This window comes from Poecilia formosa, unplaced genomic scaffold (assembly GCF_000485575.1).
Source record: "Poecilia formosa unplaced genomic scaffold, Poecilia_formosa-5.1.2 Scaffold396, whole genome shotgun sequence".
Taxonomy (NCBI): domain Eukaryota; kingdom Metazoa; phylum Chordata; class Actinopteri; order Cyprinodontiformes; family Poeciliidae; genus Poecilia; species Poecilia formosa.
Window position 1 is genome coordinate 275,299 of NW_006800335.1, and position 14,883 is coordinate 290,181.

At 37.5% G+C, this 14,883-nt stretch overlaps 1 protein-coding gene across 3 annotated transcripts in view; it reads right to left on the bottom strand.

Annotated features, from left to right (window-relative positions):
- Nucleotides 1-4,073: 4,073 nt before the first annotated feature.
- The window catches only part of LOC103154704 (unconventional myosin-XVB-like), a 56,853-nt gene continuing 46,043 nt past the window's right edge, over nucleotides 4,074-14,883 (bottom strand). For all 3 annotated transcript variants that reach the window (XM_016662929.1, XM_016662928.1, XM_016662927.1), the window contains 10 exons: nucleotides 13,856-13,986; nucleotides 13,675-13,769; nucleotides 13,475-13,552; nucleotides 13,230-13,326; nucleotides 10,710-10,858; nucleotides 10,500-10,630; nucleotides 9,046-9,179; nucleotides 8,798-8,931; nucleotides 4,748-4,888; nucleotides 4,074-4,187 (listed from right to left, as the gene is read on the bottom strand). In XM_016662929.1, the coding sequence (XP_016518415.1) occupies nucleotides 4,101-4,187; nucleotides 4,748-4,888; nucleotides 8,798-8,931; nucleotides 9,046-9,179; nucleotides 10,500-10,630; nucleotides 10,710-10,858; nucleotides 13,230-13,326; nucleotides 13,475-13,552; nucleotides 13,675-13,769; nucleotides 13,856-13,986 (1,177 nt within the window). In that variant the 3' untranslated portion in view covers nucleotides 4,074-4,100. The remainder of the gene's footprint in view (nucleotides 4,188-4,747; nucleotides 4,889-8,797; nucleotides 8,932-9,045; nucleotides 9,180-10,499; nucleotides 10,631-10,709; nucleotides 10,859-13,229; nucleotides 13,327-13,474; nucleotides 13,553-13,674; nucleotides 13,770-13,855; nucleotides 13,987-14,883) is intronic.

The following is a 14,883-nucleotide window of genomic DNA, read 5'->3' on the forward strand; positions in this document are numbered from 1 at the left end:
TTTTGTCTTCAGGTTTTCTCTTGCACAAAAAAAGGCGGACTTCTGGGAAGCATCCAGTTTAAGGACTGGAATTTAATAGACCGAGCTTGGAGTCTCACAGAGAAGGGAGGTCCCACTGGACAACACCGGGTGGTGTTGGTTTTTCCCACACCGGATGAAGGAGCTTCAGCAGAGTGGGATTCATTGGAATCAGGCGGAGCATGCTCAGAGTCCTGGAAGGTGGGAATCTCGTGCTGAATCGAGGATTCGAACGCTGCTGATGGAGGTAAGACCAGATTTGTATCCAGGAGTGCAAAGGATGGAGCATCAGCCATGGAGCAGGGCCTCGTGATGGTTTGTCCATCTGTAGTCTGTGAGGTTGGAGCAGATGAGCTACATGCTCTTGTAGCTTCTTGCTGTCTTCTCTTTTGAGGCTTTTCTCTTTTAATGCGAACCATTTTTTTGTTTGTTTGTTTTCTGTCAGAGCAAAGTGGATCTTCCTCTACCAAATGCAACGAGAAGAATGACAGGGCCTCCAAAAATTATTTAAAGGAGAAAAACAGAAATCCCACCCCTTTATCTCTATTGGCTGATTCAAACAGAAGCTCATAAAAGTGGGCTGGAGCATCTGCCAGGAGCAGGAAGATAAAAGCAGTTGGGGGTGGAGTCTATCTGTCTGAGGAGGAGTTGCATCAGAAAATTTGCATTGGTATAACTGGGTCAAAAGTCACAAAGAGGACCTCACCCCTTATTAACCATTTGATTTAAGAGAAGGTTCCAGAATCTTGTCTTGTTTATTTTTGATAAGAACTTATATGATGCAAGAGAGAAAGAAGGTTCCAGAATATTTTATAGAAGGCCTCACCCCTTTTTAACCAATTGATTTAACAGAAAGTTCCAGAATGCTGCCTGTTTTATATTGATAAGAACTTATATGATGCAAGACAGAATGTTCCAGAATCATGTCTGCTTTACATTGATATCAACTTAATTTAATATGATGCAAGAGAGAATGTTCCAGAATGCTGCCTGTTTTATTATTGATAAGAAATTAATTTAAATCAAAACATATGTTTTTATACGATAAGCATTTTATGACGCAGATTTAACAGGTGTTTGTGTGCGATAAGCATTTTATGACGTAAATAAAAAGATGTTTGTGCGCGATAACATCGATTTTGATTTGGGCGTGGCATTTTAATCCATCAAACTCGATTAATTAAAATTTGACACAAAGTAGTACCATATATTTTTTGACCTCCCCTTATGTACCCTTATGTACTGGATGTAAAAAAAACACACACAAAAAAACATGAACGCTGTATGCGCTCGGTTTTTACCTTAGAATGGCCAACTATGTCAATTTGATACAGTAGGGAGATTCCACACTTCCATATCTGTGTCCTCTGTTACTTTTATCAGCAGTTAAAACTGTTTATTCCGTTGTTAATATGTGGTAACCTGTTTTTCAAAGCCACCTTTAAACGCAACATGAGCGCTACGACGCTCGCGCTGGGTTTACACCTGTGCGGCAGTGAAGGAGACCTGCTGCTGCTGCAGGTGTGTTAGAATCATGGCAGCAAACCAGCAAAAACACAAAGAACTTTTCACAGTTTTTCCGTTAAAATGTGAAGTTCAGGGACTTAAGGTAGCGCCGTAAAATCCGAACAATAACGTGACTTACTTGTCTGTTGTCACCCATGCCTCCACCTTTACTCGCACGCGGAGCTCCAAGACACGTGTGGAGGTGTTTACTGATATGTCGCAGATATGGGACAACGCTGTGACCAAAGTGCAATATAGTAATATGACATTCAGGAACGATCTGATTCTTCTGGACGGATCCTGACTTAGTCCTATAGGACTGAAACCTCACTGAGAGCCGTTCTTTGTGCTTGTAATGCTCTGCATACACTGCAGTAGCTATTTTATTTCATTAAAATATATTTATATTTATTCAATTGGCAAATAAATAAAACAAGAACGTAAGAATACAGAGCATGCTCATTGCTCTTTGTTTTTGTTACCTGTCATGATGTATTCTCTATCCACATGATGCATAGAATCACATATCTCAAAAAGTTTGGGAACCACACTATCATATGCGAAGAGAGGTCATGGAAATGAGCATACAACTCACTCAGGGTGCAGTTTCATGTACTCAAATGTAAATGCTAAAAACTAGACCAGTGCTCTACTACTCTGAAAGTGGATCATTCTTGAAGAACTGGCTGTATAGATGAACTGTTGGAGTCTACATTTTCACCTTAAACATCTTAAAGTAAATTTTTGTGACAAATAAAGTGGCTTAATTAGGTTGCTACTGCTGGTGGCCCAAAGCATTGTGGGATACCTTGCTGGTCAATCCCCACTGTCACATACAAACCAATTGCTTCACACAGTCAGTTATTGCAACATATAAAAGCTAATGAAGTTATGTTGTGCAAGTTAAGCATTGCAAACCTACAATAACTCAATACATTTTGCTTAGCTGTTCATAAACTAAATGGCAAAAATACATCTTGACATTTCATGGAAATAAATTATTTGTTCTAGACTTTTCTATGGTAAACAATATTCTGAGGTATTACTCTGATCAGATTTACGTTTTCTGCCTACATCACCAACAAAAGCATTATTTTGTTAATCCACATACATAAAAAAACATGGGTATTAAAATAGAGCATATTTTATTTTTCAACACAGAAATCAGTTGTACAAATGTTCAAAACCTTTCCCTTGAGTTTGCAGGTTTGCTTGAACAGAAATGGACTAATGTATGGGGATGTCCTGAACATGTACAGTCCAAAACCCCCACTACTTTCAAATACTTAACTTTTTGCATTGACTTAATTTAAATAGATTACAAAATCAAGCATTTTTTATTGAAAACTTCACACCATACTATGTGAAATAAAATTATGATGATGCTTGTTTTATGGAACTGTTTTTTGTTTAAATTACTATTTAAAATTATGTTTTATGCTGAACTTAAGTGGATTTTATTGTATTTACATAATAAGATATGCTAAAAAAAACTAGGTAAGCAAGTTTTTCAATTGTAAATTTGTCATTCTAAATCTAAAATGTATTTATGCAAATGATGTTCATATTATGCAATACTTGCTTTCTGTATTGCATCATTGTACCAACTGGGCAAACCTAGCTTAGTTGCACATGACACTTTTCACAGCAGCATAGAGACAAGAACAGTCTACTGTAGATTATAAAATGTCACAAGCATTCTAAGCAAAGATTTTTGTTATTGCTTTTATTATTTCTGGTATTTTTCTGGACACCCAATTGGCATGAAGATGCAATACGGAAAGCAACTAGGGACAATATTCATTAGCATAAATAACTATTAGATTTAGAATGTCAGATTTACTTTTGATTAACTCACTTAACTTGAGTTGTTTCAACATATCTTGTTGTTATGCAAGTACAATAAAACCTGCTTATGTTCAGTATAAAAATTTTACATAGAAATTTGAACATAAATAAAACGGTTACATAAAGCAAGCAATGTCAGAATTAATTTCATTTCTTAGAGTAATCAACATAGTACTAAGAAGTGACTAAAGCTAGTACAAAACAGTAAAGTAACTTAATTGAAGCCACCAAAAATGATACATTTTGCAGACTGAAACCAACATTTGAATGAATGAATATACTTTGTTAATCTCAGAGTGAAAATCACAATCAAGACACAGTAATATACTTCCAAATGGAACAAAGGTCAATGCCAAAACAATTAGAGAATAATATTCTTTAACATTTGAAAATAATTTCCTAACACTAAATGACAGCAGCACACAACTTAGAATCATCAATAACCAGTTGTAATATTACAGCAATGTGTTAAAGAATAGGAATTCATGACTGATATCAAGCTTTGATTATTTCAAGCAATAATTTGCAGCTATGTCTCTTTAGATAGTCTATGGTGTTCTCTGTTATTGGTTTGATTTATTTGTTAGCTTTTAATCGTCTGTAATGCTGTATGTTTCTTTTCAGCTTGTTTGAGCACTGAAAATATTGTACAATGAATTACTCAAAAATAATTTACTAAAAAAAATAAAAACAGCTGCTAATGCAAGTCAGTAATCGGAACATGGTATCTACTGGTAATTTGATTCTGAACTGGTAACTGATAATTGAACCAGCATTTCCACTGTCAAAGCAAGGATGTGGCAAAATTCCTTAGCCTGAAACAAACATCAAAAATAGGTTAGTCATAAATGAACAAATAATTTGACTATTGTCAAATGCTAGTCTGCATGATTCTTTACAATTTATCATCAACAATTAATTAGTTTCTCAAGAAATTCAACATGATTTAGTGTTTTGTCAGTTATACAGTTTTTAAAACTAGCATACTAAATTTATGCTCAATAGTTTTAATTTTCTTCCTAAAAATATTGCCTTTACCCAGCATATTCACACAAAGAAAATGATGATTATGATGATGATGATTAGTATTATTATTATTGCCATTTAGTGGTTAATAATTCAAACTACATGTGAATAACAATGGAAGAAGTGGAGTAACATATTTCTAATATATATTGCAAATGGAGAAAGCATTTAAAAGAACTGTTGTGTGAATTTCATCATAACTTTACTAATTAGCAGTGACACAAACCAAACTCACCAAAAGACTAAAGTCACGAAAGTTGAATATAATACAAGTAAAGTACAAAATTATTAAGAAAATATATATCTTTAAAAAAGTCGTATTTAAAAGAAGATCTAAAATAGTTTTTACCTGCTGGAGATGAATCAGGATTTTTTGGGGTTTAACAGCATTGCCATACTGAATCTCTACTCCTGGAACTTTGCCTGCTTTCTTTGGGCGGATTGTGCGCATAGCCTGGACTTGTGCAAGGGCAATCTGAAACACTAGAACCTGCGAGACAAAGATGATCAGAGAGAAAAGTAGAATTGAATACTGACTGTTTGTGAGTCAGAGGTTAATCTAAAAAAAATAAATAAAACAAAACTGAAATGGTAACATCAGAGGAACAAGAGCACCAAGATGTGATATAAATTGTAAAAGTACATTTTTAAAACTTTGAATATTGTGTAAACATGCAATATTTCTTGCCAGTCATCACAGAAAGTGAAGCTCATTATATAGAATCATCACACACAGAGTGATATATTCCAAGCCTTTGTTTCTTGTAACTTTGATGCCTTACAGATAGAAAAAACTCAAAATTCATTGTTTCAGAAAATTTGAATACTTTTGAAAAAGGTCACTATTGGGAACTCATGGTGTCACACTATAATTAATGAACTCAAAACACCTGCTTAGATTTCCTGAGTATTTGAGCGGTCTCACGCTGGCTCCAGGCTACAGGAAGACTGCTGACTGGACAGATGTCAAGAAGACAGTCATAAACACAAAATGTCATTGGTGAAGAAGCTGGTTGTTCACAGAAAACGGTGTGGAAGGAAGAAGTGTAGTGGGAAAAGGTACAAAAGCAAAGGGGAGAACCATGGTCTTGAGATGATTGTCAAGTGAAATCCATTCCAGAAGAGTCACCACACACACAGATTAATTCTAGACATGGACTACAATTTTCACAATCCCAATGTGAAGCAATCTTGAACCACAGACAACATCAGAGGAGCCTTCTTCTTTTTAATTCTTACAACAACAGTTGTTGTTTTTAGACTGGAAGTTCTGAAAAAGGATCTCCTTACTCAACCACTTGATCTGAACTAGTCCATGCATTTGTTACTTCAAGGCTGGACTACTGTAATTCTTTACTGTCAGGAAGTCCACAAAATACAGTTAAAAGCCTTCAGCTCATCCAAAATGCTGCAGCAAGAGTTCTGAAAATTAAAACAGAGATCATATTTCACCTATTTTTGCTTCTATTTGTTGCTTCCCTGTTAGAATTTACAGGATAGAATTTAAGACTCTCCTTCTCACAGTCCATAATAATCACCGCCATTATACAGAGATCTGATTGGCCCATATGTCCCTAACAGACTGCAAGTTTACTGCTGGTTCCTTGAGGTTCTAACAGTAAAATAGGAGGCAGATCCTTAGTGATCAGGCTCCTCTCCTGAGAAACCAGATCCCAGTTTTATTGGTTTTATCTACTTTTAAAATGAGGCTTAAAAGTTTTCTTTTTGATAAAACTTGTGTATGATACCATAGCCTTAACTGGAGAATAAACTGATCACTTTTTCTCACTTTCTTCTTTTTGTACTCCTCTCTAATTTGCATTATTTGCTGCTATTCCAACTGTTTTGTTTTCTCTCTGTTATGTTTCTCTCCATAGAAGCTACATCTGGTCTGGCATTGTGCTTGGCTGTGGTGCTTTAATGGAGGAGGACATCGACTGAGATAATATTGCCATCACCCGATCATGTGCTTCTTACTGTGATTTATTTGCACTAAAGCCTTAGAAATTACTTGGCAATCATTTCATCAGACTCAACTCAAGCGTTGAGTATGACAACTGAAGGAGGAACAGCTTATCCTGCTCTCTCTCGCCCTTACTGATATATTTGCCCTTTTAGTTATTTTATAGACACAGTGTTTATAATACTTACATTGTTGACAACTGGATTACTTCAAACCAAAGGACTGTAGGAGTTTTTTCCTCCTTTTTTTCCACTTTCAAGCTGAACCAGTGAAAGATGACTCTGGCAGACATCAGGGACATCAGCAGTATTATACAAACACTTCAATCGGCTGAAATAAAGATTCATATTCTGAAGAAGAATACCGAATCCAGGTTCAACCCTACCAATGACTCAAAACAACAACCAGCTCAATATTATGCAATGACTTCAGTCAATAGAAATTAAGATTCAACAGTTGGAGGAAAATTTTGAGATAAACGCTGCATGTGGAGATGAAACAACTCTTCCTCAAAATAACGGAGAGGTTGCATGCCCTGCACCAAGCAGCCCACCCTGGAACTATCTTGGAGTTAAACCAAAAAAAAGTCCCACACTTCAAAATTGATGAGACGACTCACCTAGATGAATCAGCGTGGCCAGCTCTGAGCTGGAAACCCACATTCAACTTCAACACCTACTCCACCAAAGAAAAACAAACAGCTGAAACAGAAACAACTCCACCCACCCCACTTCCAAGGACAAACTTCGACTCCGTAAGAATCCCACTGAAAGACAGATTCACTGCACTTCAACAGGAACCTCCAAGGGAAACCTGGCCTTCAAACATCAACAACAAGGGGTGCTGTGGTGGTGCAGGGTTAAAGCACAACCCACATATGGAGACTTTAGTCCTCAATGCGGAGGTTACAAGTTCAAGTCCTGGCCTAATGACCTTTGCTGCATGTTTCCCCCCTCTCTCACTACCTACTTTCCTGTCTGGGCTTCTATCAACCTATGCAGCACCACAGGCTGATTGCCTCCATGCACTAAATGTATAGAAATGTACACACCTTTCAGAATCCTGATATTTGTACTTAAAAATCAATTTTTGATCTGGTCTAATTGTGGTCAATCCCAGTCCTCGAGAGTCAGTATCCTATAACTCTTACATGTCTCACTGGTCCAACACATTTCAATCAAAATAGCTGAATTACTTCCTCATTGTGTAGTCAGGTTCTCCAGAGTCTTGCTACTGACCTCATTGTTTGACTCAGGTGTGTTGAAGCAGACGCTCATCTAAAAGTCTCGTCTCATCTAAAGTTGCAGGACATTGGGCTTGGAGGCCTGGAGTTGCCCACCCTGGTCTCATGTCATGGTCTAATTTTCTGAGACACTGAATTTTATTTTATTTATTTTTTTACTTGTAAATCATAATTATTAACATTTCAAAATATAAAAGCTTGAAATATTTTACACTCAGTGTAATGAATCTCTATAAAATGACCGTTTCATTTTCTGAGATGTCTAGCAAGAAATATTGCACTTTTACAGAATATTCTATTATTTTTTAGTTGAATTAGTATGTTGTATAATGAAGCACAAATAACTGATTTCGCTACAGACTTACAATAAGAGTAAGAATATAAAATTTTTGCTTCTATCCAATTTTCAGTTTAAAATGTGGAATCAGTACTTTTTGACAAGCTTTAGTTACACAATAATTGCACTGTAAATTTTAAAGATTTTTTTTTATTATGCTGAACTAAAATGTTCTTTTAAAATCATTGTGCCAAAATATTCCATGCCAATTTTCATGTTTGAATGTGGTATTGTTGAACATTCACAACCTTATATGTGAGGCACAGCTCCCATTTACATAAAGTTAGATGAGGTAGCTTTAGAAATCAAAAACACTTCAGTAAGTGGGTTGACTGCTCCTTGCGCTAATCAGTTTTAACAACTTTATACCAACCAACCTGGAGGAAAAAAAGTGTTTGTCATTTTTATGTGAAAACATTTAGTGCATTTTGTTGCACTAATCCATGTAACAAAATGGTGAAACTTATTATATACACATTAACACTTTATTGCTTGATTTAAAAAAAAAACTGAGGCTTTTACATATTAACTTACAATTTCCAAATTCAGTGAACATTTGCATTTCATTTGCATTTCATGTGAACTCATGTAATAATACTTTATTTACATCCATAAAGAAGTCTCAGAAGCCTGTTTGATGAAGAAAGGTAATATTAGTTAAAACTGTTATTTATATATTTTATGTAAGTAACATAAAATATGTAGAGATTTTATGTTACTCTGTAGGGAGTGCATTTGAATTGGAAATAGATTGCCAAATGTCTATTGCAAAATATATTTCACAATGTGCACAGAAAAAAACAAAACAGATAACAAATAGTGCTGAGAGTCATACATTTAAAAAAAGAACAAATACCTGAGTTTTAGGATGAAGGAAACGAACTCCTTCCTGATTCACACTGATTAAGCAGGGGGAAGGACAGCCATGCTGGCTAACCTTCTTTGCCAAGAAGGTGTTGGAGCCAAACAAAGGGAGGGTCCTCAAAGACTCTGAGATAGAAGATTCATGTAATTAGCATTATAATAGTATTCAGAAAATTAACATCATGATCACACTTACAGAGAAAAGAAAAAAAAGACAGAAAAAGAAAAGTTTCAACCCACCAATAAACCGAATTTTGGCATCTTCAGGACTGAGAGACTGCATGGCAGCTAACTGATCATGGCAGAGCAATTGGATTTCCTCAGCTTTACTGGCAAGTCCGTCTTGTAAGGGCAAGTACTCCTTTAGCTCCGGCCTTAGAAAAAAAGAAATCAACAAATTCATATATTACACACTCACACACTCACACACACACACATACTACGGTCAAAAATCTTAGTCTCCTAGAGAAACAGTCCTTTTATTTAGTCAAAGCACAGACTCCTGTTTGTGAAATCATGTGCTTTTATTTTGTAATGCTTACAGCTCCTAATCAACCAATCAAGACAAAATGATCTCAAGCATGTTTTTACAGATGGTGACTTAGATCTTCCTGGGATACTCCTGAGCTGTAAACCTATCTGTGTGTTAATTAAATTTCTGTGTCCCCCTTCTTTGTTTCTGAATTCACATCCAACTGTGAAGATAGGATGTGGGGTTCAACCCCCTCCATTCCTTTTCACACCCTTCTTGCTAATAAAAGAGACAAACAAACTGAAGGTTTTCAGAACACATGGTGAGCGGCTTGGAGAAGCAGTTCACTGTGTCTTCTCCTTCTGCAGAAGTTTGGTTGAAAACTCATATACGTTGTCTGGTTCTTTCTTTTATGTAGGTTTGAGAAAATACCTATCAATGTTCATCACAGGAATTATGTCATGTTTATGACAGTGTCATGTCAGTCTTATGCAAAACCCTTCAAATAAAGTGTTACCAAAATGTTTAAATGAATTCACAGATTTTCTCTTCAGAGTATCTCACAACTATAGTACCCTGTGCCAGAGTGAATGGTAACTTTTCTAAAATTTTCTTTCAATTGCAGTTTAGCTAAATGCAGTTAGAAGGCAGGTTCTGTTGTTGTTATAAGCTAAAGTTAGTGTTACCAAGTTGTATTTCTATTTTGTTATCCATCATCCATCCATTTTCTGTACACCCTTGTCCATAGTGGGGTCGGGAAGGGTGCTGGTACCCATCTCCAGCGAACGTTTCGGGCGAGAGGCGGGGTTCTATTTTGTTATATTTACACAAAATATCTTGTTATTCAGCCTACTCACTAAATAAAACCAACACAACATTACCATATGATTTGTGGCTTGTGAAAGCATCACAAGGTTCACAATCTGTATTGTGTTTTTCACCTAGCTGAAAACTGAATAGCCTTATGAGTTCACCACATGAACAGTTGTTGGATTGTAGTTCAGTAGGCCAAGGAAACCCATATCAAGTTGAAAAATAAATTCACTGTTTTTTTTTGTTTGTTTTTTTTACATCAAATTAGAAGCACATTTTGGTTTGATGGAAAGCTTTACTCAGTACACTAAACAAAGTAGCAAGATCCAGTTATTAATGGTGCCCAAAGACAATTGTTCTCCCAAATTTACACTCATATTTATTATCAGTTATAATTTATTCTACTTACAGTGACAGCTGGCTCTTCAAACCCTGAGCTAAATGCTGCAGGGCTGTCAATTCAGCAATCTGTTGAACTGATGAAGTTCCACCAGCATAATGAGGAATGATTATCTTGCCATGAAGATATTCCTCTAGAAGCTAAAAACACAAAATCTTTGCAACTTGAGAACTGATCATTCAAAAACATTTTTCGTTTTCAAAAACATTGGCTTTTTACCTGCTGATAGTGAAAATCCACAAAGAGCTCATTCCTGAAGGAAAGAGGTTTTTCCCAGAGGACTCTCCTGAATGACAAGGAGATGGAGCCATCATCCAGTAAGAAATCAAACAAGTAGTCCTCAGGATGTAGAGGGCGCACCATCCCATCTGAAGCAAAGGACCAAAGAAGGAGGGACATAAGGACAAAGAGAGAAAACATTGACAAAAAGAAAAAAGGAAGTCACTTGGAGGACAGTTGGGATCCCCAGGTCTTCCCTGACCACCTCCTTCCAATGAAACAAGAGGAAGTTAAACAGCTCTTAAAGGAAAAACATGCTTTTGTTAGTGATGAGCATGATGTTGGGACCATTCTGTCTCTGAAAATCAGACTAAATGATCTAACTCATGTCAAAAAGACATACATCTCAGTCCCTAGGCCATTCCACAAAGAAACAGAGGAATATTTGGAGGACTTGTTAGATAAGGGATGAATCACAAAGTATGCAGTCCCTTGAGGGGCTGAAGTATGACAACTGGAGTCGTCATTCTCCAGTCTGTGTGCAAAAAAAGATGGTCTGACTGCAGCTGTGTTACAATTATCGAAAGATATGGATTTACCTTTCAAAGTAAATCCATATTCAAGATATGCTGAACAATCTGAAAGAAACAAAGTGAAGGAAGGGGGACAGCTCCAGCTTGTGTATCACAATGGGCATACTGATGGTCACTAGTGGAACAAGTCAGCATCAGGTCAGGGCGCGGGGCCAATAACCGGGCCCCTCATGTGTATCATCTGCGCCTTCGGAAACTGTTGAGCGGGGGGGAGTTTGGACCGCGTTTGTTGTTTGATTTCCTAAACCGTGAGTGAAACAGTCACTGGGACTGACTATATATTCCATTGAGGGACAACAACTTTAACATTACATACACCTTTCTGAACAGGTGAGGACACACTTTCTCTGTCTATAATCAGACATTAAAGCAACTCCCTGGCACCTCCAGACCCGGGCCCCATGGGCACCCATCTGCCTGCCGATGGCCTATTGATGTGGAGAACATAACTGACTGTACATAGGATGTACTTCCTGAGGTGAGGCACAGCATAACATGGTCAGTCACTGTAAAATCCCAGAAGAATGAGCTTTGGCTTTGCCCACTTATCATTAATACTCTCTCTAAGAAGGCAGATTAGGAAGTCAGTTCAGTGACAAACAATTCTTAAAGGGCCCCAAGAAGAGGATGCTGTGATGAAGGAGGTGCTCTACTGTGTGAGGGTGGAAAACAGCTCAACAGTAAAACTGCAGCACCAGAGAAAAACAACCATCCAAGAACAACTGCTCTTGTCTCAAAAGTTCCACAAGTTGGTCTACAAGAGATGGGCCACCTGGGTGTGGAGAGAGTGATGAATCTCATAAGAGGTTTTATTGACCCCATATCAAGAGAGATGTGGAGCACTACGTCACTCAGGTGTGTAGCTGCTTGAAATACAAATGTCCAAACAAGCTGACCAGATCACCTCTAACATCCTCATCAAATGCTTGTTATTTTATACACACATTTGCCTGAGCTCCAATTCCTATACTTCCGTCTCTAATAACTGAAACATGAGTGCTTTAAGATGTGCATACATTCTAGTGTCTTCAAATGAACTTATTCATAACATCCAAATCCGTAGTGTCTTGTACCCAGGGGCGCTGTTTAATCTGGAGGCATGCCTTCAAACAATACACGGGGCAAACCTGACCAACCTCTACCGGCCGCCTGTTAGACACTGAGAAGGGCAAATTAACCCACAAGCGTGAAATACCAAGAGCGGCGTGAAGGGGGCGCTCAGGCTGACTCCCACAAAATGCCAACCTGGGCGGTTCCCCATGTTTCCCATATCAGAAACCGCCACTGATTGTACCCTATTGATGTACGATCGATGGGGTCGTACATCAGTTCGCCCCTATTGTACTTTCTTCTGCACAGCCTTCTGTGCAGAAGAAAGAATTAAGATGTTTGTATTTCATTATCTGTAAGGCTCAAAATCCATCCATCCATCCATTTTCTGAACACCCTTGTCCCTCAGTGGGGTCGGGAGTAAGGCTCAAAATATTTTACTTTATGGATCTATTTGAGATTTTTTTCTGAAATGAGTGACAAAAAATACTGAACTTTTAACAATATTAAAATGTTCTGATCTGTACTTGCAACACAGCAAGAAACGTGTACATCTACACCATTTGATACCCACCGTAGCAGCGTGGGTATCAAACACTGTCCTCATATTAATTTGAGTAGCTGAATGAAAAGTAATGAGAACCATTTTGAGATCATTTACAGAACATTAGAATTTTAGAAGGACAGACAGGGAAAACAGTTAGACCAAGAAGCAATACTGCTGCATGAGTAAAACACTACACTATATTAAAAAGTTTAACAGTGACAAATAGATCAAAAACAGTTTACTAGCGTTACAGATGAACCTTGTCAAACCAGTTGAATACTCAATGTCTTTAGCCCATAGTTTACCACTAGTAATGGATGTCACAGTTACCTTGAAATCTTGTGGCGATGAGGGAAAACTCCTTGACCTCTGTAAACTCTACGATTTCCATGTTTTCACACAACTCTGTCACAACATCTACTGTCACCTAGATAAAGATAAAGATATAAAATGGCATATGTGTGTGTGTGTGTGTGTGTGTGTGTGTGTGTGTATATATATATATATATATATATATATGTATATATATTTAAAACAAAAAATGTGCCATTTTTTGTTTTAAAGACCAATCATACACTGAAGCTGCGAATCTTGACAGGAAACTCTACTCCTCCTGGCAACTGGATAGGAATGCGTTGAGAAGTTTTGCCAGTCTAAGAGACAAAATAAATAAAATCTTAAAATAATAGAAGCTTCAAATGGTAAAACTGAGAAATCCAACAAAAAGAAACATTTTTTGTAGACAGATTTCTATTTGTTTAAATGTGTAACTTACTAGAACGGCCTCCATTTCAACATGTGAGGGAACGTTTCGTCGACCACCAAAATTGATTGAACGCTGGAGGTTATCCAGACATACCAATGCCAGCTCTGATGTAAGTACAAGTAAAAAAAAACAGGTAAGGCACACTAATAATTCAAAATACACTTAAGAAGTTACCTTTTGTCTTCTCTACCTTGGTATGGGTGTTCGTTGTCCTGACAGATCTCTTGCAGGTGCTGCATGACAAAGGGATGGAGAATCGGAGAGCAAGGGAAGAAGCCAGTAATAAGGCTAAGCAGCCGCCAACCGAAGGTACAGCTTGATCTGTAGAGGTGGCACCATGAATAAGTGTATGCAAAGAGGGTGATAGTATGAGAGCAGTGGGTTTCAATAATGTGTTTGAATTTTCCTTTCACCCTTTGTCAGATTTCTTGTTTATTGTATTATGCATTTATTTTCATAATTTTGCTGTGGGTAGAGGCAGCAATATGCCTTGTAGGCTCTGAGCGTGCCGCACAAGTGCCTGAATGTAATTGGCTGTGGAGCTGGGTGCAGGTATATAAAGCCCCCTCCCCTCATCTGGTTGACATGACGTTTCTCTTCCGTTTCAGTCTTTTGCATTTGCTGGCGCTGCTAGGTAAAACGGGCTTCATATCTCCTCATCAAACCTATTATTTGTGGTAATTTATTTCCATTTTCTGCATAACAGCTGTGTACTAATGCACGCTTGAATGGTGCTCTTAATGACGCTCTAAACACCGGTCAATCCACCTTGTGGTAAGGAGCTTCCCACACTTTCTGTGTTTGTTAGCCTAGCTTTAACTCAGCCTCTGTTGTATTGCCAGGCAAGGACCTTCACTCCAGCCATCTCCACTTCAATATGTGGGCAAGAAGCAATTAATTTAGGTGTATCTGCTGAACACAAACCAGTAGTTGAGCCAGAAACGGCCAGTTCTTGGTGTTGGTGGTCGACTTTCTGGGTGGTGGTCCTCTTTGTCTGGTTCGGTGCACGATTTTCTTTTACTTTTGCTGTCTTGTTTGCTGCGTTCCTTTAGTTTAGGTCACTACCCAGATCTGCACTGTCGTCTCAGAGCTGAGCCATAACTTGTCCATTTTAATATGTGAGTGGTTTTAAATGAGTGTTTTTCATGTTGACTAAAATAAACATTTGTATAATAAAATGATTGAATTGGGTAAAATTGTCTCAAGCCTCATCTGTAG